The 23,482-nt window shown below is 43.0% G+C and overlaps 1 protein-coding gene across 1 annotated transcript; it reads right to left on the reverse strand.

The window, feature by feature from the left end:
- Positions 1-7,893: 7,893 nt before the first annotated feature.
- LOC121536319 (inhibin beta B chain) lies at positions 7,894-19,448 on the reverse strand. The gene is made up of 2 exons (XM_041843595.2): positions 18,266-19,448; positions 7,894-8,827 (listed from the first exon to the last, which is right to left on the reverse strand). The coding sequence occupies exons 1-2, from the start codon at positions 18,666-18,668 to the stop codon at positions 7,998-8,000; spliced, it is 1,233 nt and encodes a 410-aa protein (XP_041699529.2). The 5' UTR covers positions 18,669-19,448; the 3' UTR covers positions 7,894-7,997.
- Between the last annotated feature and the right edge of the window lie 4,034 nt (positions 19,449-23,482).

Consider the following 23,482-nt stretch of genomic DNA (forward strand, 5'->3'; position numbering starts at 1 on the left):
GATAAATCAGATCAAGCCCGAACTGTGCGATGTAGTAGGGAGTTGTAGTTTCCAACAGGACAAAATTTGACAGTTTAGTGCAGAGAACGTGGTAATTAAGTACAGTGACCATAATCCATTGTGCACCATTGTTTCTTTTACACCTGCTATGTTAGGTTAGTGTGGGGCAGACATGGAGAGAAGAGGAAGAAGAATGTGTGATGGAGACGGATAGAAAGAAGTTGCTTTGCAAGTCATCTGTACCTGAGAAAAAAGAAGAAATCCTTACACTGCTCTTGCTAGTATCACTGCTCTTTAGTAAGCTCTGACGAAGGCCTTGAGGCCGATACGAATAGCTTAATATAGAGCAGTGATACAAGCGAGAGCAGTGTAAGGGTTTCTTAATTTTTGTCATGTTATTAAACTATTACCATGCACCTGCAACAAAGATAGCTCAGATGTGCGAGTGCCTTTTGAATTTTGAGTTATCTGTACAATCTAAGTGATTGATAGTTGGTATTCAGCAGTCATAAAAGTATTCCTTATTTATTTTGAAGAACTACTAAAATTGTGATTTTGTCAGACAGCATAGGCAGCAGCTCTATAGAGAAACCGACCACAAACAGCCCTAATCACTCATCACTATGAATTTGAAAATACTTTCGTTAACTTGTTCTCTCTTTGCCAATAAAGACAACATCAATGTGTACTTTTTGTCATGGATTTATTAAGTTTTACACATTGCTATTGTACATAAACTATTTATAATATTGAATGTATTTGTTGTATTGAGGAACGTATGGTTTGTTCTTTTGCAAAATAAACAAGAATAACTCATTTTTTAAACTACTTATTCTGAATGGTAATTGACAAATGTCTTTAGAATAATAGTTTCTGTTAATTTACGTAGCCTACATTTGCAATTTTCAAAAATGTCCATAGATAGAGGAATAGAAGAAAAAGGAACTTTGTGTATATACGTACATGGAGGGAGCACTATTTTAACAACATTTCCGTATATACACCCGAGTGCCGCAGTGGTCTAAGGCTCTGCATCGCAATGCTAGCTGTGCCACTAGAGATCCTGGTTCGAATCCAGGCTCTGTCGTAGCCGGCCGTGACCGGCAGACCCATGGGGCGGCGCACAATTGGCCCAGCGTCGTCCAGGGTAGGGGAGGGAATGGCCGGCAGGGATGTAGCTCAGTTGGTAGAGCATGGCGTTTGCAACGCCAGGGTTGTGGGTTCGTTTCCCATGGGGGGCCAGTATGAAAACATTTAAAAAAATAATGCATGCACTCACTAACTGTAAATCACTCTGGATAAGAGCGTCTGCTAAATGACTAAAATGTAAATGTAATAAAAACCGAAAATGTACTGTCAAAAAATGTACTGTATATTTTCCATATTTTATGGACAGTTCCTTCAAAGAAATTACAGATAATACTGTATAAACACAGTGACTGTCCATTAATAGACAGATATTTGGATAAATTGGAATGTCTGTAAAAAGATTTATACAAATATCAGCTCCATCTATTAACGGACACTCTGTGTTTATACAGTGTTTTCTGTAATTTCTTTGAAGTAACTGTCCGTAAAATAATGGAAATTGTACCTGTAATTTTTTGCCATTACATTTTTTGTTTTTTTATGGATGTATTATTTATTATTTATTTATATACAGTGTATGTGGCATAGGGGACTATCAGCTCTTTCATAGCCATGGCCAGTGCTGCCCCTCCTGAAGGAATGGTAGGGGGGCTCCTTTGCTTTGTGGAGGTGATCCCTACCCTGGCTAGAGCTGGGCTAGGCTAGCCACTGAACGACACACAAACGTGAGCTTTGTGGCCCTGAGTCTACCTTAGTGCTTTGGAAGAAAGGAGGTCAAGATGGAGGAAGGAGGGGGTGAGAGGATGAAGGGGGAGGAGGTGAGGGTTTAGGAGCTAAGGTTGGCTGAGGGGGGATGGGGTAGGGTTAGTGACAAGGCTCTAGTTGTTTTCCTACAGAGGGAACAACCTTAACATTGTTGACTTGCTGTGTCAACCTCCCCCCCCCCATGTGCTGACCTGGAGTGTAGCATATTTAGTTGTTGTTTTTGTTTCATCCATAAACAGAGTAGAAGAAGGGGCGGTATAAGGAGGGAGCACAGGCACCACAACCACTTAGAGTGATGGGTTAATGAACTTTCTGCTCATTAGCCGCTTGCAAATATGTTTTCAAGTCTTCAAAGCCCTTCTACTCCGCTTTAATCCCCCTGTGAGAGTGTGCTGGTGGCTCCTAGTGCAGGTCGCTCCAAAGGTCACAATGTCACCCTGCGTTGGAGGGTGAGGTAAACAGGGGAACAATAAGCCTTGAGGTTGATCCTAAGACACTGACTGTTTGTTAATGTCCGTGGTCTTAAGAAGAAACTGTATGTTTATTTAAATGGTATCTAAAGTACATAAATCCACTACACAGCTAACAAGCCCCAATATTACAGTAAACCTAAGAACAATCTGTTGTGTACTAAGCTCAGAATTGCTCTATATAGTGATCTTGAGATCAAACACAATGGAGAACATCTGTTGAAGGTCTGCCGAAAAGCCAAAGCTGAGAAAGTATAGTATGTTTCGTACAGCCAAGGCAACTAAACCAACAGAAAACTTGTATAATATGAAATCCTTTGTAAATGCCCTCATCAACATCAAAGAGAATGCAGGTTTTGATCTCTACACTGCTGGGAAATGGAATGCCTCCTATTACACCGTATTCTGGGCAATGAATTGTCTTGAAATTAATAGTGAATAATGCGTTCAAAACACATTTTAAGAAAAAGTCATTTAGACTAATGTCTAAATGTCAACAAGGCATCTGTCAACAAGGCATCTGTCATGACCTCAACACAATGTGTTGTTGGAGTGAAGTGGGCAGGGGTAATATTTGATTTAGCTGATTGCTGAAGGTATGAGACGTGTGTGTGTATGTGTGTGTGTGTGTGTGTGAGAGAGAGCGTCTGTGTGTTTGAGCGTCTGTGTGTGTGTGTGTGTGTGTGTGTGTGTGTGTGTGTGTGTGTGTGTGTGTGTGTGTGTGTGTGTGTGTGTGTGTGTGTGTGTGTGTGTGTGTGTGTGTGTGTGTGTGCGTGCGCACGTGTGTGTGTGTACGTGTGTTTGTGACCGTGCGTGAGTGTGTATGTGCGTGCAGTTCTACATGGCCTGCAGCTCTCGCCCGGTGTTATTAACATTCCTGTTGTGGCAGCTTCGCTAATATTGAGGTACCTGACAAGACCACTAACAGCTACAGCTCTTTCCTTGCAGCCTGCCGCTGTACAGAGACACATTCCCTACGTATTCACTCAAACAGTGGCACGTTCAGTAGGCAAATGTCAAATGTTGTGGAACCTTGTAGATAGAAATGGAATGAAGAGAACTGGAACTGACATGAGTCCTTACTCTACATATCAGAGTAGGCATGTTTGTTCTACACATAACATATTTATATCTGAACGTGGCCCAGGAATGACAAAACAAAAGTGGAGGGCAGGTCTATCACTCATCACATTCACATATTGATTCTACTTTTCTCTTTTACTCTTCCTTCTTTTTCTCTATTCCTCTCTCTGTAGTTCAGTGGAATGCTGACTCATTCAGTTCAAGCAAAGTGTTTAGTTGAGCGGTCCCTCCCTCCCAGTCCCAAACATGCTATTCACCCAACAGGCCAGCGTCAGGCGTAGCTATTTAGCTCATCCACTTGGCACATTTAAAAGGATACATTTCAACCAATTATCTCCAGCAATGTTTTTGGGAATACGTGGCATGTTTTGAACGGTTTGTGCTTGTGTGTGTTTTGCTTGTGTTGTACAAGGAGATCATGCAGAAACACGCGACGCGTTGGTAGGTGTGCTGGCACGTTCTGTTTACACAAGGTAATGACACATAGTTACTCCTGTCATGTTGGCAACCTTAACTTCTGGCTCTGATAAACAGCAACAGTCAGATAAGGCTCTTTCAGGGGAACCCACTGGCTGTGATGTAATAAGGCCATGTGGCTACACGCTGCTTTATCTAGGCTCTCTCAGATCTCTGCTGTTTCCCAACGAGACCAGCCCAACCCACCATCACAACAATGACAGGGGAGCCTCAGGAATTAACCTGGTACAGTGTGTGACTGTCTCTATCAGCTGTATTACATTCAGGAAATGATGGACAGCTACTAGTACTGTTCTGACAGACAGTAGCTAATACTGTATATCCATATGGAGCAGTATAGATGGAAATTGCTATTGATATTCCTTTGTTTTGTACTTTCTGTTTTGTTGTGTACCCCTCCCCCTACTTTTATACCTAGCGGCTGCTGAATGTTGAGTGCCTGAAAGGACTCACTAAAATGATTTTGACCACAACACTGGAGAATCCGATAATGATGCAGAGTAAGCATTTATTTTAAAGTTACAAAATATTTTAAGAAACCATATTTTATTTTACATAAACTGTACAGATGACATTGATATGACTAAATGATTCTGAAACAGGAACTAAAAATATATTTTTATTAAATAGAAAAAACGGGAGAAAAATATATATAGAATTAAGATGAAAAATGAAGTGTTCCACATGTTTATTGTACAAAATAGATAGAGAAAGGAAATAATATAACTAAGAAATGAATCATCATATTGTACCCTGATACGTAGATTAGGCCTCTTATTATCAAACAGTATTGTACACAGACAGTAATGTGATGGCCTCGCCATCTTATTATAATAATAAGCTAAAATAATATTGGCCTCTTTGGTTCCATTAATAGGTCAAATAATTTTTGTACAAAAAAAACAAAAACAAATTCTATAAAATATAACTTTTCAATGGCAGTTTGTTTATTAACTAATCACGCAACTTTTCAGTGCAAATGTCTTAACAATCATTCGCTTTGGAAAAATAGAAGCGAAAGATCACGTTTCAAGTATTTGATAAGAGGAGTTAAAGACTAGGAGAGGAGGAGAAAGATCAGTTCAGTCTGGTAGAGTTGTATACGTGGGCATGGGTGGGTTACTATACATTGCATATATTACGTGGCACTTATTTATGACAGGACACTCAGTACCCCTTTGAAGGCATTTCAATATGCAAGTGCTATTAGAAGTGGGAGTGTGCATTTAAAGAGTTTAGTCTGTAAGTGCTACACTGCACCATCATGCCCTGTTGGCCCCTAACAAGAGACTCCTCCTCGTCCACTTTATCGGAACAAGCAGGGGCAGTGTGGACTCTGCGTTCTCTGGATGAAGTGTGTGTAGTAGTGCAGTGTGCACAAAGGTCCATCTTCACCTTTGAACTGAGTGATTGCCTGCAGTGGTCCAATGTCAACAACAACATGTCAACAACGTTATTGTTGTGTCGTCACCTCACTTGGACAGGAGTGTAGTCCCAGAAAGGCTTTATTCAATAATAAGCGCAGGCTGATACAGTTTCTGTAATAATTCCACCGGATCAGATGGGACAGTCATAGTGTCTTTATGACAGAGTTTATGGAAGTGCTGGGGTTTCTAATTGTATTAGCCGATGAATTGTCATTGTCAGTGCTTTTGTTTTGTCAATGTCCTGGTGTGCTTCAGTACTCAGGAGGGGGAAGAAGCCAATGTGTGGTTGGCTGATCCTGGACCTGTCAGCTTCCTTAAAGGTCCAATGCAGCCCTTTTTATCTCAATATAAAATCATTTCTGGGTAACAATTAAGTACCTTACTGTGATTGTTTGAATTAAAATGGTCAAAAAGAAACAAAAATAGCTTCTTAGCAAAGAGCATTTTCTCAAGCAAGAATTATGCTAGGACTGTCTGGGAGTGGTCTGAGTGGGGAGGGGAAACTGAAAACGACCTGTTATTGGCAGAGAGGTTTGTAACTCTCTTTCTTACTGGTCTATTAACTAATTTATCGCCTGTTCATGTCACCAGGCAGGCCAAAACTCCATCTTTTCAAAACACTCTTACTCTAAAAGGACATTATCATAATTTTTGCAATTTCACAGTATTATTACAACCTCATTGTGTGGAAATATATATAAAACACACGAAAATCATGTTTTTGACTGCACTGGGCCAATAAGCGCTTTTATTTCCATCTTCATCAGCGAAGAGATTAAGTACCATTATTTTTCATCTAAAAATGGCAAACTAGAAAAATAATATAATTTGGTGATCAACCATTCCCTTCTCTTCTCAAAACTCTGGAACCATTCTGAAGTTCTTAATATGGAATGGACAGAAACTGGCCTCGCTCAGACAGATAAATAATCCATTAATACATGTTTGTTTGTACCTGTTGGTGTGCTTCCATATAACTAAATATACAGTGGGGGAAAAAAGTATTTAGTCAGCCACCAATTGTGCAAGTTCTCCCACTTAAAAAGATGAGAGAGGCCTGTAATTTTCATCATAGGTACACGTCAACTATGACAGACAAATTGAGGAAAAAAAATCCAGAAAATCCCATTGTAGGATTTTTAATGAATTTATTTGCAAATTATGGTGGAAAATAAGTATTTGGTCACCTACAAACAAGCAAGATTTCTGGCTCTCACAGACCTGTAACTTCTTCTTTCAGAGGCTCCTCTGTCCTCCACTCGTTACCTGTATTAATGGCACCTGTTTGAACTTGTTATCAGTATAAAATACACCTGTCCACAACCTCAAACAGTCACACTCCAAACTTCACAATGGCCAAGACCAAAGAGCTGTCAAAGGACACCAAAAACAAAATTGTAGACCTGCACCAGGCTGGGAAGACTGAATCTGCAATAGGTAAGCAGCTTGGTTTGAAGAAATCAACTGTGGGAGCAATTATTAGGAAATGGAAGACATACAAGACCATTGATAATCTCCCTCGATCTGGGGCTCCACGCAAGATCTCACCCCGTGGGGTCAAAATGATCACAAGAACGGTGAGCAAAAATCCCAGAACCACACGGGGGGGACCTAGTGAATGACCTGCAGAGAGCTGGGACCAAAGTAACAAAGCCAACCATCAGTAACACACTACGCCGCCAGGGACTCAAATCCTGCAGTGCGAGACGTGTCCCCCCTGCTTAAGCCAGTACATGTCCAGGCCCGTCTGAAGTGCATTTGGATGATCCAGAAGAGGATTGGGAGAATGTCATATGGTCAGATGAAACCAAAATAGAACTTTTTGGTAAAAACTCAACTCGTCATGTTTGGAGGACAAAGAATGCTGAGTTGCATCCAAAGAACACCATACCTACTGTGAAGCATGGGGTTGGAAACATCATGCTTTGGGGCTGTTTTTCTGCAAAGGGACCAGGACGACTGATCCGTGTAAAGGAAAGAATGAATGGGGCCATGTATCGTGAGATTTTGAGTGAAACCCTCCTTCCATCAGCAAGGGCATTGAAGATGAAACGTGGCTGGGTCTTTCAGCATGACAATGATCCCAAACACACCGCCCGGGCAACGAAGGAGTGGCTTCGTAAGAAGCATTTCAAGGTCCTGGAGTGGCCTAGTCAGTCTCCAGATCTCAACCCCATAGAAAATCTTTGGAGGGGAGTTGAAAGTCTGTGTTGCCCAGCGACAGCCCCAAAACATCACTGCTCTAGAGGAGATCTGCATGGAGGAATGGGCCAAAATACCAGCAACAGTGTGTGAAAACCTTGTGAAGACTTACAGAAAACGTTTGACCTGTGTCATTGCCAACAAAGGGTATATAACAAAGTATTGAGAAACTTTTGTTATTGACCAAATACTTATTTTCCACCATCATATGCCAATAAATTCATTAAAAATCCTACAATGTGATTTTCCGGATTTTTTTTTCTCATTTTGTCTGTCATAGTTGACGTGTACCTATGATGAAAATTACAGGCCTCTCTCATCTTTTTAAGTGGGAGAACTTGCACAATTGGTGGCTGACTAAATACTTTTTTTCCCCACTGTATATATGTGTATAGTACAAAAAGGTCATTTTGTACAATACTTTTTAACTATAGTCGTTTGATTTGACTTTCAAAGTTCAAAGTTTAAAAAGTCACAGACAGTCTCAGGCACAGCCACACTCTTCCACTATCATATTGGGCACGTCTCGTTTTACTATGTTGTACTCATCGTCGAAGTACAGCATAGACATGGTGCTGAGCTTGGTGGGGATACAACAGGAGTTGACCGAGCCGGGGCTCATGCCCCTCATCCGGTACTGGTTGACCACCGCCGTGTGGAACGACGATGCTGACCCCGGTACCCCCGCCATGTACGCCGGGCAGCTCCCCTCACAGTAGTTACCGTAGTAACCCGCAGGTGCGATGATCCAGTCGTTCCAGCCAATGAGGCGGAAGTCTATGTAGAACTGCTGCCTGCAGCACAGGCCTCCACTGCTCCCGTCACACTCCAGCCCCCTCTTCCTGATGCGGTGCTTCCCTTCCACCTGCCGCGCCCGGACCACCAGGAAGGGCCTGTGTGAGGGGTCCGCTGGGTCGACTAAGATAGGAACCACGTTGGACGCCTCACAGCCTTCGCAGTGCACCTCAAGGTCCTGTCGCCGGCCGCCCTTACCAAACACAGCCCTCACGGCCTCTGACAGGGGGAAGGTGTGCCAGCCGCTGCGCTTAAGGTCCACACGTTTCTCCACCAGGGTCCACCGACCTCCTCCCCCTGGCCCTGTTCCTCCCCCGGCTCCACCTGCAGTCCCAGTCCCTGCCTCCTTGTAGTGGATCTTAACTGTGACTTTTCGTCGATGCCCTTTCTCGGAGCCGGTGGGCAGCAGCCTGAAGTAGAGCCACAGGTTGGCCTGAGACACATACAGGTTCTGGTTCCCTTCACTGGAGATGAGGAAGTAGAGGCTGGACTTAGAGGCTTGAGATGAAGCCAGCTCATCTGATCAAGAAAAGAAGAGAGGGAAATGTGGGTTTAGTGATATATAGTGATCTATACTTTACAGCACGGTTCCCCAACTATTTGGCCCCCCAAGTTTTGTGAGCACAAAAAAATATATATAATTATTGGACATAAAAGACTGTAAAAACACCAGCAAATCAGCGCCAAGTGATTTTAATTTTGGAAATCTGTTCCAAAGTATTCCCACACATAATAATATGATTGTATACAAATGTAAGCTACAGTTGAAGCCGGAAGTTTACATACACCTTAGCCAAATACATTTAAACGTAGTTTTTCACAATTCCTGACATTTAATCCTAGTAAAAATTCACTGTCTTAAGTCAGTTAGGATCACCACTTTATTTTAAGAATGTGAAATAGTAGAGAAAATTGTTTATTTCAGCTTTTATTTCTTTCATCACATTCCCAGTGGGTCAGAAGTTTACATACACTCAATTAGTATTTGGTAGCATTGCCTTTAAATTGTTTAACTTGGGTCAAACGTTTCGGGTATCCTTCCACAAGCTTCCCACAATAAGTTGGGTGAATTTTGGCCCATTCCTCCTGACAGAGCTGGTATAACTGAGTCAAGTTTGTAGGCCTCCTTGCTCGCACACGCTTTTTCAGTTCTGCCCACAAATGTTATATAGGATTGAGATCAGGGCTTTGTGTTGGCCACTCCAATACCTTGACTTTGTTGTCCTTAAGCCATTTTGCCACAACTTTGGAAGTATGCTTGGGGTCATTGTCCATTTGGAAGACCCATTTGCGACCAAGCTTTAACTTCCTGACTGATGTCTTGAGATGTTGCTTCAATATATCCACATAATTTTCCTTCCTCATGATGCTATCTATATTGTGAAGTGCACCAGTCCCTCCTGCAGCAAAGCACCCCCACAGCATGATGCTGCCATACTGTGGATATAGATACTTTTGTACCTGTTTCCTCCAGCATCTTCACAAGGTCCGTTGCTGTTGTTCTGGGATTGATTTGCACTTTTCACACCAAAGTACGTTCATCTCTAGGAGACAGAACGCGTCTCCTTCCTGAGCGGTATGATGGCTGCGTGGTCCCTTGGTGTTTATACTTGCGTACTATTGTTTGTACAGATGAACGTGGTACCTTCAAGTGTTTGGAAATTGCTCCCAAGGATGAATCAGAATTGTGGAGGTCTACAATTTGTTTTCTGAGGTCTTGGCTGATTTATTTTGATTTTCCCATGATGTCAAGCAAAGAGGCACTGAGTTTGAAGGTAGGCCTTGAAATACATCCACAGGTACACCTCCAATTGACTCAAATAATGTCAATTAGCCTATCAGAAGCTTCTAAAGCCATGACATAATTTTCTGGAATTTTCCAAGCTGTTTAAATGCATAGTCCACTTAGTGTATGTAAACTTCTGACCCACTGGAATTGTGATACAGTGAATTATAAGTGAAAGAATCTGTCTGTAAACAATTGTTGGAATAATTACTTGTCCTAACCGACTTGCCAAAACTATAGTTTGTTAACAAAAAAGTTGTGGAGTGGTTGAAAAACTAGTTTTAATGACTCCAACCTAAGTGTATGTAAACTTCCGACTTCAACTGTAAGTTTGAAATTATTATAGTTTTAGTCAAATATTATATCTTTTTGGGCTTCTTGCGGTCAATTTGCAGTCTACAAATTATTTGTAATTATGTTCCGGCCCCCTGGCCATCCGGTCAAGAAAAAAATCATCCCGAAGCTGAATCTAGTTAATGATCTCTGCTGTACAGTCAAGGATCAAGAGAATAAACTGACATGATTTTTAAGAGCAGGTTAGAAAAGTTGACAAAATTCTCAAAGTTTAACGCATAGTTTTCCAACTTGTGTCTCTGTGGGTGTCTCTGTGAATGAAAGTTATGTAACACTACATCTGAGTGTCATTTTTAAGAGGGAGAAAGAAGTGGACAAACATCCACAAGGTGCCCAAAGCAGGTAGCCAGAGAGGGAGCAGTTCAGTCAGTTCTGTCTCTGCTCTCTTCCACCACTTTCTTTTTTACACATCACATGACATTAGCCTAGTTCCTTATAGGCTGTTTCTCCTGACAGCCCAGTTCTGGGAGCAGGCCCAGTTGGCCTCAGGTCTGATTGTGAAGACAAGCGACAGAGCCAGAGATAGAGGAGAGAAGGGGAATGGAGGAGAAGAGAAGAGGGGGAACGGAGGAGGGGAGGGGGGTGGGACAAGGCCCGGGCCCCGGGGGGTTCATTGAGTTCGCTGTGAGGTGCTGTGTGTGTGTTTGTGTGTTTGTGAGGCACTGCTGTGAAAACCCCTGAGCTACCCGGAGCCTTTGAGACTGACAGCACAAAGACCCCAGTGAGGTATTAGGAGACAGCCGCGCTGCAGCCTGGCATTGAGCGCGTGGCCCTCCTAACCAAAAGCATGATGAGGCAAAAATAAAAGCCATTTACATGACACTGGCCACTTTCTAAAATGAAACAATGAAGAGATTCGAAATGTCTAAGGCATAATGGGGTTTGGGGTCGGCCATATATTTTCTTAAGCCTAATGATGTCTTCCAAATTACTGTGAAAACCGAGAAGGTTCTGTTTAAGAGTTAGCCAGGATCGTCTTCGGCTGAGCACATGTTGAAGCGGCTAAATTACTTTGTTTGCAAACTGATTAGCGTGAGTTGGTGTCAACAGCTGGCCACCAAAGATGGTCCTTTTTAAAGCGACCCTGTGCCTACAGCGTACTCCAATAACAGTGACTTTAAATTAATTTCACACAGACCTGTTCAGACTAGTTCTGCCTCGTGCTACAGTATGTCAGCTGGGAGCCAAAGTACCACACACACACACACCACGCACATGCACGCATGCACGCACACACACTCACACAAACACATACAGTGTAAACAACCATCCCTGTGGCAACAACAAAAGAACAAGGCATATTGATACCGAACCCTCAGGGTGCAGTCTCAAGAATGTAAGAAGAAAAGTATGCATCTGACGTGTAGATGTAAAGGTATTGGTTCAATAACAGTTTTCACCTGATTTAACTGCTGTCATGGTCCGAGGACAGGAGTATCTATCCTTGCCTCATTTCCTACCATGCCTTGCTGCTTGCCTCAACAGCTCCCAGTGATCAGCAGGGGCGATCCTAGGCCAGGGTGTTTCTCTATTTGTGCCCTGAGTGACACTGTGTGTAAGGCAATGAAGTGCTGAGTGGAGAAAGATGGCAGTCTGAATCTCTAACAACAAAGATACTACAGTCTGGACTGAAGCATGGTCATATGATCTTGTAAAAAAATGCGGTGGAGTGTATCTGTAGCTTTACCCCTATATCCCATCTGTGAAAAAAATACATATATTTTTTTTATGACCAATATGTTAGGCCACATTAAACTGGATGCTGAAGTGGATTGAGAATCATCATGCTAGAAAACACTTAAACTATTTACCTTTTCTTTGCTTTTCTAAAATCCCACAAAAACACATAGCCAGTCCTTGAACCAGGCTTTAGGGAGGTGAGTTCAGGAAGGAGGTGAGGTGAGGGAGGAGGTTACGGAGGAGACCAGTTAAACAAGGAGGTGTGCTGCCTGACTGAGTGTGACTGGGGTCAATGTGCTCCTGGGCCAGGCAGGGTTAGGGCAGGGGAGGGGAGGTGAGGGTGATATCTGGGTTGGCCTCTCTCTCTCTGGATGGAGCTAGCACTGCTGGAGCTACAGCTGCCTAAGCGTGTCCCCACCTGTGGCACCAACACAACAACAGGGCAGGCAGACAGGCAGGTAGATAGGTAGGCAGGTGGGCAATCAGGCAGACAAAAAGGCAGGCAGGGAGAAAGAGAGAGAGAGAGAGAGAGAGAGAGAGAGAGAGAGAGAGAGAGAGAGAGAGAGAGAGAGAGAGAGAGAGAGAGAGAGACAGACAGACAGACAGACAGACAGACAGACAGACAGACAGACAGACAGACAGACAGACAGACAGACAGACAGACAGACAGACAGACAGACAGACAGACAGACAGACAGACAGACAGACAGACAGACAGACAGACAGACAGACAGACAGACAGACAGACAGACAGACAGACAGACAGACAGACAGAGACACGGACGGACAACAGGCAGGCAAGCAGATAAATAGGCAGGCAGACAGGTAGGCAGTAGTGATGGGGGGGAAATGGGACTATTTATATCATTACTTTGACTCCAAGTATTGATTTGTAAAAAATATGTATTTATTTATTTTTGCTAGGTAGCATTAGCTAACGCTAGTTGGCTGGACCTGCGCCAAAACGATGGTATTTTTCATCCTATAGCTTCTTCTCCATCTTCATTTTAAATAGTAAGCCAACATGTTTTCAGCCATTTTGTTTACATGACTGATCATAACTCATTTTCTCATGCTCTCTCATGTTTCTCTGCAGCAGACATACTGTATAGCGAGCAATACTGAATGTCTGGAACATCAAATCGCAATAAAATCGCAGTATTGAGTCACAATACATATAAAATCATTTGAATCGTGAGAATTGCAATACATATCGTATTGGCACCTAAGTATCGTGATGATATCGTATTGTGAGATCACTGGCAATTCCTAGCCCTAGTAGGCAGTTAGGTAGGTAGGCAGGTAGTTAGACAGGCAGGCAGACAAACAGGCAGGCAGGCAGGCAGGCAAAGAAATTGGTAAGCAGACAGGCAGGCAGGTCAGGCAGGCCAGGTAGCCAGACAAACAGGCAGGCAGGAAGACAGACAGACAGACAGACAGGCAGACAGACATGCAGACAGACAGACAGACAGGCCGACAGGCAGTGTGTGTGTGTGTGTGTGTGTGTGTGTGTGTGTGTGTGTGTGTGTGTGTGTACGCATGCATGTAGCAGGGTGCTATGCTCATTACTCAAAGTCTGTGTCGACAGAGACCAAATGCCGCGGAGCAACGTTGTGCTGACATGAGCCTTGCCTCGCAGTCAGACACACACAAACACACACACGGCTCTGACAGGCATCCCTTAGGCTGCTGGAGCACAGCGCTCAGCTCAGCACTCCAGCAATTCCCACACAGGGAAATAGGAGAGGAGAGGGGAAAAGAGCAGAGCAGGTCAGGGTGAGCCCCAGAGAGCCCCATAGAGCCCCATAAAGCCCCATAGAGCTGGACTTTTGGCCAGTAGTTAGTAAGCTGCTTTGCTGGTAGTGGTGGAGGAGTGAGTTTGAAGTTGTACTTAAAAAGCTTAACTCTTGATGGTTTAATAAAAGCTTTGAAAATCAGTTACACATGCATAATGATGTATGAGCAAGGGGTGAATCTACAGTCAGTCAGAGCACCTGACACACACACACACACACTTGGATTGAGTGTGTGTGTGGAGCGGCCTGGAGCAGCTTCAGACAGGGCATGATTGACGTGTCTTCATGAAAGACTGTACCAGAGTAAACCAAGCAGCCAGCCCTATAGGCCTGTGAGGGCAACATCCCAAATGGCACCCTATTCCCTATATAAAGCTCTGGTCAAAATTGGTGTACTATTTAGGGAATAGGGTGCCATTTGGGACACAACCCAAGGACTGGGCCAGAGTTAATGACATCCAATAATGAAGTCCTCATTTGTGTCTTGGACCGGAGTCACAGGGAGTTCAACAGGTCCAAGCGGCTATACCAACGACAATCGAGATGCACACATCTCCCCCTGCACTCCGCTCCGCTCCCGTGGTTACGGGACATTGAATCCCTCCACCAAAGCGAGGGTACGCGGGACTGTGTCATAAGAGATGGGTGGTTGGCACTGTTCCTTACCTGGAACCTTGGCAGCAAGCCTCAGCCTCTGCTCTGCTAGGCGGTCATGAGACTGAATGCTGACTAAGAGATAAGAGCTATAGCTGGCTCGCTCTAGAGAGGACAGCGTCCCACACCTTCATACAACACTTTTTTGCCTGATACTTTGCAGACATCCAGTAATGCCCACCACAAACTCCCCCTAGGTCCCTACAAGCCATCCAGTAATGTCCACCACAAACTCTCCTAGGTCCCTACCAGCCATCCAGTAATGTCCACCACAAACTCCCCCTAGGTCCCTACCAGCCATCCAGTAATGTCCACCACAAACTCCCCTAGGTCCCTACCAGCCATTCTGTAACGCCCACCACAAACTTCCCTAGGCCCCTACCAGCCATCCAGTAATGCGCACCAGAAACTCCCATAGGCCCCTACCTACACACCTTGATCTTTGACAGTGACATCATCATTAAAGTCCCTCTGCTTGGGTCCCGGCCTGTGCCTGGGCCTGGTCTAGCTGCCTCTCTCCAGGCCGATCTAGGGGCCTTGTCCCTCTCTCCATGCCCTTGCTGGCAGCCTGGGCTCTGGGGGTGAGTGCCAGCTGGCCTGAAGGCAGAGGGGGTCTAGAGAGCAGGGAGCAAAGCCAGTTCCATGGCACAATGCTGCACAAAGGCTCAAAGGTATCGTGTATAATGGAAAAAAGCAAAGAGGCCTGGTTGGATGAACCTTTATATGACAAAAGCATTCTTTAGAAAACTGAGATATGGGCACACCATACACCCCCTCCCCCCTCCTCCATCTCTCCATCCCCCGAACCCACGACCGGCGACTCAAATGTCTCATGCATTATTCTGAGCGTTTTCTTTTGTTTTCTCATGCTTTTTGTTCTGAATGTTGACATATTGGGTTTAGCAAGAATGCACAGTGCTCTCCCAATAATTGCCTTGCTTTTGTTCCCTTGTCATGAGTGTGCTCACATCATTCCTATTCAGTGGCGACCCGTCATTCAGGGCAGGTGGGGCAGAGCCCCACCTGTTTTGAGCCCCACATTTTAGCAAAAAAAATATATATATATATATATAATTTTTTTTTTTTTGCCTTGCCTGTTTTGCATCTTATTTTGGCATTAATACGTGTCACATATCAGTTTGCAAACAATGTAAAAAAATGAATATATCATTGACTTAATAAAGCTGCATACAAACATGGTCTCTTTTTGGTTTTCTTGAGTAAAGCAGCTCCACAATGCAGGTGTTTCAGCCTAGCTCAGTGCTTTCTGTGGTGGTGGGGTAAACCAGCAGAAAATAGGAGCATTGCGCCGTGATTGTCTCAGTGTTCTGTCACTCATGGGGACACTATGTCACCGCCAAGTATAAGTCCTTAGTAAGGGTAGACATCGAAAATTCAAGCCCTTTGGGTCCTGCCATAGAGTTACATTAGAAGTGCCCTTCCAAGAAGGCTCAATGTCATTCGCCACAGATATAATGATGTCAAATCACGTTATATGTACAGTAGCTTTGATTGGACTGATCATGTCAACATCTTACTTTCATAATCTTAGCTAGCAGTCATCATCATGAATCAAGTCGACAATCTACTGGCAAATCCTTTTTAATCCTTGTCATATGAAGAGAAATAACGAAGAGAAATTATAGATAAAACGTAAACATCACACAACAAGTTGGAAATCGCAAATTCAACAATGAGTGGTTTGGAAGGAATCGGTGACAGTGGCTAACTGCAAGCATTGCAACTGGGAAGTCGGGAATAAATGAGCTCAGACTGGGAAAATATGTTTTGAACGGTCATCCAACTCAGAATTGTAAATCCGGCCTCTTTCTCTTTCTTTGATGACAAAATTTGCCCACGAAGGACCGCCGCGCCACCTTCCTGTTCAAGTGAGCACATCACATCAAGATGAGTCCAAAAATGTCTTATATGCTGCTGCATAAATGATGTAATATGCCAGGGAGATATGTATACTGTAACTAAGAAAGTAATACTAAGTGACTGTTGTGTAGTAAGCTGTTAGTAGCCCATGTACCTCACCCTAATAATTTTGTATATTTTCACCTCTTAATTTCGCCTACTGTTCTGACTCAGTGGTGCATGTGTAGCCTATAACCTGTTTTTGAGAAATGTAATCATCGAATATTGTAAGAGCTTTCATTGTCTGCTTATATGCCCCCTTTATTTATCCTACGGTTCTGACTTGGTGTACAGGGAGAACACTGTAAGAACGGCCCATGTTCTGAATTCTGTTGCTGTACATTTCAAAAGTGCTGACCAAATAGTTATTTTGACTACGTCTGTCCTGGCTCGCTCATTAATGTCTTAATCGAAATTTCGGATTGCCTCTTATCTGCTTGTCGTCCCCTTATGCCATAGTTTGTACATCTCAATTGTCAGTAGAAACCACATTTGTTTAAGCAAGTCAGCCATATCAGCTATGTTTTTTTAAAGGCAGTAAATGAGGCTGAATGAACTGTTTCACTGCCAGACAAGGCTCCGCTGATAGCCAGGTGTAGCAGTGGTAAGGTGTTGGGACTGCTGTTGGGACTCTGCTGTTGGGACAGCTTTATGTAGGCCCTAACAGTTTGTGGGCACCGTTTGTCACCATTATAGTGCAATTAATGTATTGTTTAGTATTGTGTTGTTTAGTGGCTTTGTTGGCATGCATCCCACAATAAAAATGTTTTCCCCACCAAGATTTACATGCTAGAATCGCCATTGTTCCTATTGGAGGGCGACAGCTAGGAACCCATCCAGGCTGAATGTATACTGTGTGCTACAGCATTGCACTGTGGGACCGGCATCTCACTTTGTTTCTTAATGGTATGCTTTCACTGCTAAACAAACAAACATCTAAAAATATTATGTTCTCACCGCACTAACCTGGCAATTATTGGTTTCAGTTGTTAACAGACAATATATTTGAGTGTGTGTGTGTGTGTCTCTCTGTGTGTCTCGCTCTCTCTGTGTGTGTGTGTGTGTGTGTGTGTGTGTGTGTGTGTGTGTGTGTGTATGTTTGTGTGTACATGAAGGGGGAAAGGAGGGGTTTCTCTTTGGACCCTTAAGACTTAGCTACATACACATTTTTAGAAAGTTCGATAAATGGCCAATTGAGGGGGTTTTCCCTTAAAATAGAGCTCTATGCCTAAGCACGTTTTACTGCTGAAATGGGACTCAGGGTTCTTTACTATTCCCTAGACAACACATGGGGGTCATTTAAGGTTTGATTCTATAATGAGTTGTTGAATGAATGAATGAATGAATGAATAAATTAATGAATGCATGCAAGTTGAATAATGTTATGCGTCATGTTGACTTAGTGAAAGACAGTTGTAAAGCACTTGAATTTTAAGGAAATAGTATCTTTGAAACAGAAAACGAAAATTAAAGGCATTGGCTATAATAGACTACACATATCTGGGTTGAGAACTTTACGAAACCCACTAAATCCCATCAGATGAGGCATTCGATCTCGTTTATGAGGCAATTATATCGTGATTATGTAGGGTTGTAGCCTGCGCAATTATGGCTGTCCTGATATGAATAGTAATTCCTCGAATCCTCGGAGTGGAAAACGTGCTAAATGCTACTACTACACCTTTTGAAATGTAGTCATGACTCAGGAAAATAAAGGGAGAGAAATGAGAGTTAGATAAATGCTCTGATTATTGATAATTAGGCTACCTGATTCTGCGAAGCTGATTATCTCCGACGTCTCTTGCACCTCGTTACTGTAGGCAGCCTGTCCATCAAGGTTGGGGATCTCAACCCTTCCGTCTTCTCGTAGTTTACCGGCGTGAAGCCGCCTCAGCGCTGTCACCATCGCCGCTTTCGGGATAGGATGAGTGATGTTGGGTCTTTCTCTCATTTGTAGCCTGTTCAAGATGTGCCTCTTGACTGCTTCCAATAAGTCTATATCCACCCTTTCTGACGCCTCCGGCATTCCGCACGAAGCGCACGACTCCTGGGCGACGGTTTGAGTCTCTGCCCCAGTTGTGCCCGTACCCGTAACCGTTGTGCCCAAAGTACAGCGGATGGAAAGTATGCAAGCCATTAAACAAGCCAATGTGAGATTATATCTTCTCATTTTCTCTTTTTGAGACTGGAATTCCCAAGCACGCTGGAGAGGAAGAATTTTGGTTATTGAATACAGAGAGCAAAGAAAGAGGGTTAGGCTACTTCACAAGTTTTCCATCCCGGTAAATATCCACCCCTGGGCCACCGGGAATAGTTTACACATGGAACTATGATTGATGCACACGTTAGGGTAATCCAAAACAGTCCATGTGGTTTTTGTATTCCAAAGAGGTTGCTGTCAAGAGCAAATTGATTATTCCATATTTTCTTATTTGCTTCCTCTCGAGCCCTGTAAAGCTTGGGTCCTTTTTGTGAAGTGCACTACAGTCCAGTTCTCCTCTAAAGCACAATTCCAGAGGTGTTGGTTCTTGACCGGCGTTCTTGACCGGCGAATTCGAAATGATCACAGTGTGTTGGAGGCTAACTGAATGGCACTACCGCGTCTGGCATGCCATTACTTCAAACTTAACAAAACGAATTATTACATTCCATAACCTTTGCAAACCACATTTAGTATCTCACCGGTACGCGGGCTTTGTATCCGTCGATCAGGAGGCGAAACGTCTGATGTGAAGTCCCGAATATGAGGTTACCACTGCCTTTACATTAAAATCACTCCTATAAACGCAACTTTAGGAATCCAACTAAATTGCAATCCAATTCATACCCAACTCATCCCTAGATCACTGTCTTGTTTGTCTACTGGTGAGTTTGAGTAGACTACCTTATGCGCTTGTGTATGGGACGACTCTGCGTCCTGAAAGAGATGCTGCTATCTTTACAATTTTCTCCTTTGCAATCACAACACGGAGCCCACCGCACACGGAAAGTTTTTATACAGGAGTTGAAACCACGTGGGGAGTTCCACCAACAGGACGCAAGGGATTATACACCGCTGCTAAAACTATCTGGAAGGAAAGCATAGCGCAGGATGGAGAGAGGAAGACTTTCCTATGGTTACAATAAAAAGCACTAGAATACAGTAGTGACACCTTTTAACCCCAAATATCAATTTCTACATTATAATTTTACACTTCATTACCTCATAATTTATTTATTTATTATTATAAGCCTAAAACAGATTGTCATTTTTAATAAATATGGAGCTATTTCGGCAATGGAAGGATTTTATATATATGTTGGTATTACGGTATCTGAAACAAACAAACAGATGAAACGAACAAATATAAACACGGACGCACGTAACACACACACACAATGTGTTTTAACCGTCACATTTTTGTAAGGTACTCACAAGTTCCGACATTGAACGACTCGGTTTTGTATGTAGATAACCCATGATAGGCAAATTACTTGACTGCAATGGGATACCGCTCATAATGCAGTGTCCATACTGAAAGATGCGTGCCATCTGTGCGCTTTTACACACGAGGAAAAACGAAATAAACAGCGCCACCTTTTGTTGAAACACTTTCACTACACTATTGAGCCATTAATCTGAAACCTCAGTTAATTCTATTTGAGGAAAGTGCCAAGACGCCGATCAGAAAGCAAAGGCTGTCTAAATATATCAACACGTCCTGACCTTGATGTAGGTTAGTGGGGCAAGTGAACTGTCGCATTAGCCAACGTTCAAGCGTGGTCGTGGATTAGGCAACAGTATAGTTATTTTTCCAGGCAGCTTTGTTAGATAGTCACATAGGGACATAGGCCTGTGTGTGTGTGTGTTTCTCTGTTTCTGTGTTTTGTACGTAGATAACTCGGGACTTACAGATAAACTTAGGAAATTTACTGCAATGGGATACTGTTCATAATGCAGTGTTCATACTGAAAGGCCCGTGCCATCTGTGCGCTTTTATGCACAGGGAAAAATAAAATAAACAGTGCCACCCATTGCGTAAACATCCACTACACTGTTGAGTCATTAATCTGAAAACTCTCTGTTCATTATTTTTGAGGAAAGTGCCAAGATGACGACCAGAAAGCAAGGGCTGTTAGACCTTGATGTACAGTACCAATCAAAAGTTTGGACACACCTACTCATTCAAGGGTTTTTCTTTATTTGTACTATTTCTCACATTGTAGAATAATAATGAAGACATCAAAACTTAGAAATAAGACATATGGAATCATGTAGAAACCAAAAAAGTGTTTAACAAATCAAAATATATTTTATATTTGAGATTCTTTAATTTGCCACCCTTTGCCTTGATGACAGCTTTGCACACTCTTGGCATTCTCTCAACCAGCTTCACCTGGAATGCTTTTCCAACAGTCTTGAAGGAGTTCCCACATATGCTGAGCACTTGTTAGCTGCTTTTCCTTCACTCTGCCGTCCGACTCATCCCAAACCATCTCAAATTGGGTTGAGGTCGGGGGATTGTGGAAGTCAGGTCATCTGATGCAGCACTCCATCACTCTCCTGCTTGGTAAAATAGCCCTTACACAGCCTGGAGGTGTGTTGAGTCATTGTCCTGTTGAAAAACAAATGATAGTCCCACTAAACCTAAACCAGATGGGATGGCGTATCGCTGCAGAATGCTGTGGTAGCCATGCTGGTTAAGTGTGCCTTGAATTCTAATAATCATTTATGCCATTCATGAAGCTGAACCCTATACCACTGCACAAATAGGGTCAAAGCAACATGACTCAACAGGGCTTTTGCTTCATAGGCCTACTACACTCTAAATCATGCCCATATTCAGTGGTCTTCATCATGATTGACAGAGAGAGCCTTTAGACCAGGGGTCAAAGTCATTTTGCCCATGGGGCCATTCCTGTAAAGGCTTCTCTGTAGCCACTTGACTGTGTTCATTCATTGATTGTGTGTGCACTACCAACAATCTTCGTTGGTACCTGGCGCCATCATGTGGAGTGAGAGCACATTGCATATATATGTAATATATTTTATATTTATCAGCATATGCATAACAGACAGATTTTTTAATATGAATAAATGCTTTTGACAACTCTGTGCCTTCTCATCAAGTTTTCACCATCATTGTAAAGCCCTTCCTGGTTGCACAAAACAAGCTTTCATTCCCCCGTCACAAGGGGATTTATGGATGATTTAAATCCCTTTGTTACAGTTGTCAACCCTGTTAAGGTCAACCCTGTTACTGTATTAGGCACTTAAATGAATAATCCACCCAAAACCACTCATTCCTATAATTTACAGTGTTACCTAACACTAATATGTGAGAACAATATTTTTGGGTGAACAAATGTTTCATTTTTTCGTTCTAATAAGGTTGGTAGCAACATGTGAAAACTGTTGTGGAAATCTGTTGCAGCTCAAGTTGACTACAAAACCCACATTGCAATTCTCTCTCTATGGGCTGGCAAGGTAGCTAGCTAGCAAACCTAGCTACACACAATCAATATCAGCATGTGAAGTAGCTAGTTAGCTGTAAAATCACCTAAACTAAACGTCTCCAGCTTTATATGAGAAATGTGTTAGACCCTCTGTTCAATTACAAGTTTCTCGAGGTAGGAATATCGCAGAAATATTGTAACGACCCGGTATTGTGTTCTGTGTTCGTGGGTGTGTTATTGTTCTCATGGGTGCTAGCAGGGGTTAAATATGCCAGGACAGACAGAAAGATTGGGGGGTATGATGGGTAATCCCGCAGGGTTTTGAAATGCATAAATAGGGGCTACTGTCTCATCTCTCTCTCTTTCTATTCGGGGTCCTGACCTGCTCCTATGAGTCTGCCACTTAACATGACATTGTGTATTTGCGTACGTTCTGAATTTAGCGGCGTGGGCTGTGGCCTGAACAATAGCCCAGTTTAGGAATAAACCTGTGTTCTGCCCTGCACACCTGGTGTCCGTCTCCTTTTCCTTTATAACCCAACCCGGGTCATTACAATATGATCAATGGCTCATTCGAGAGAAGACAACCTACCGCGTTATGACATCGGCCAGTATTGAAATCTGACATGTATGATAGACGTTTTCGCGATCTAAAAGTCGTTATCCTATTAACTTCCAGAGTAGTGAGAGCAGCTTTATCTCAACGCTACCTCATACCTGCCAAATTTCTGTCTGTATGAACAGCAATTTCTCAGATACACATGAAAACATGAATTGACCCAGGGAACCGATAGAACATTGCTCAGAGATGCACAAAAACAATATAATATTCAAAATGGGTGAATCTTTACTTTAACAGGAACTTTCTATAGTCCTTTTTTAATTTAACCTGTTGAAATGGGAAAACATGTTTTTTATGAAGTTGAACATTTGTTCTTTATGACAGAATGTTAAAATTAAGTGAAATAAAACTGGGTTTTTTACTACTCAAGGGCACCTAATTGGTGGAATGACCAACAAGCTCTCACAGTGTCATTGCAGAATCTGATGTTTTACCATTAACATACATTTCGAAGGTTAAGTTTAGGCATTCATTCCAAATTGTTAAGGTAAGAGTTAAGGTTTGGGATAGGGTTAAAATCCCAAAATTCTAAACGAGTGCCTAGCACTGGGATTGAACACTCGACACTCGACCCTCGGAGCCAGAGCTTACGCTCATACGCCACCCCCTTCCACACCCTACTTGATGGTAATAGCTCTCACCATTGCCCTTACTGACCGGTTTTCAGTGGTGTAAAGTACTTAAGTAAAAATACTTTAAAGTACTACTTAAGTAGTTTTATGGGGTATCTGTACTTTACTATTTATTTACTGACAACCTTTACTTTTACTCCACTACATTCCTAAAGAAAATACAAATCTAAAACATAACACTTCGGAATATAGGTGTCACGACTTCGGCCGAGGCCGCCTCCCCTCCTTGTTCGGGCAGGCTTCGGCGTTCGTCGTCACCGGCTTACTAACCACTGCCGCCCCAATCATCATCAC

The sequence above is a fragment of the Coregonus clupeaformis genome, chromosome 23 (genome assembly GCF_020615455.1).
Source record: "Coregonus clupeaformis isolate EN_2021a chromosome 23, ASM2061545v1, whole genome shotgun sequence".
Taxonomy (NCBI): Eukaryota; Metazoa; Chordata; class Actinopteri; order Salmoniformes; family Salmonidae; genus Coregonus; species Coregonus clupeaformis.

Bases quoted from the DNA above. Each gene is read 5' to 3' on its own strand.
- LOC121536319 (XM_041843595.2), bottom strand. From the start codon at position 18,668: ATGAGAAGATATAATCTCACATTGGCTTGTTTAATGGCTTGCATACTT. The intron at 8,828-18,265 runs GTAGCCTAATTA...TTTCTTGATCAG, and splicing joins AATCAGCTTCGCAGAATCAG to ATGAGCTGGCTTCATCTCAA.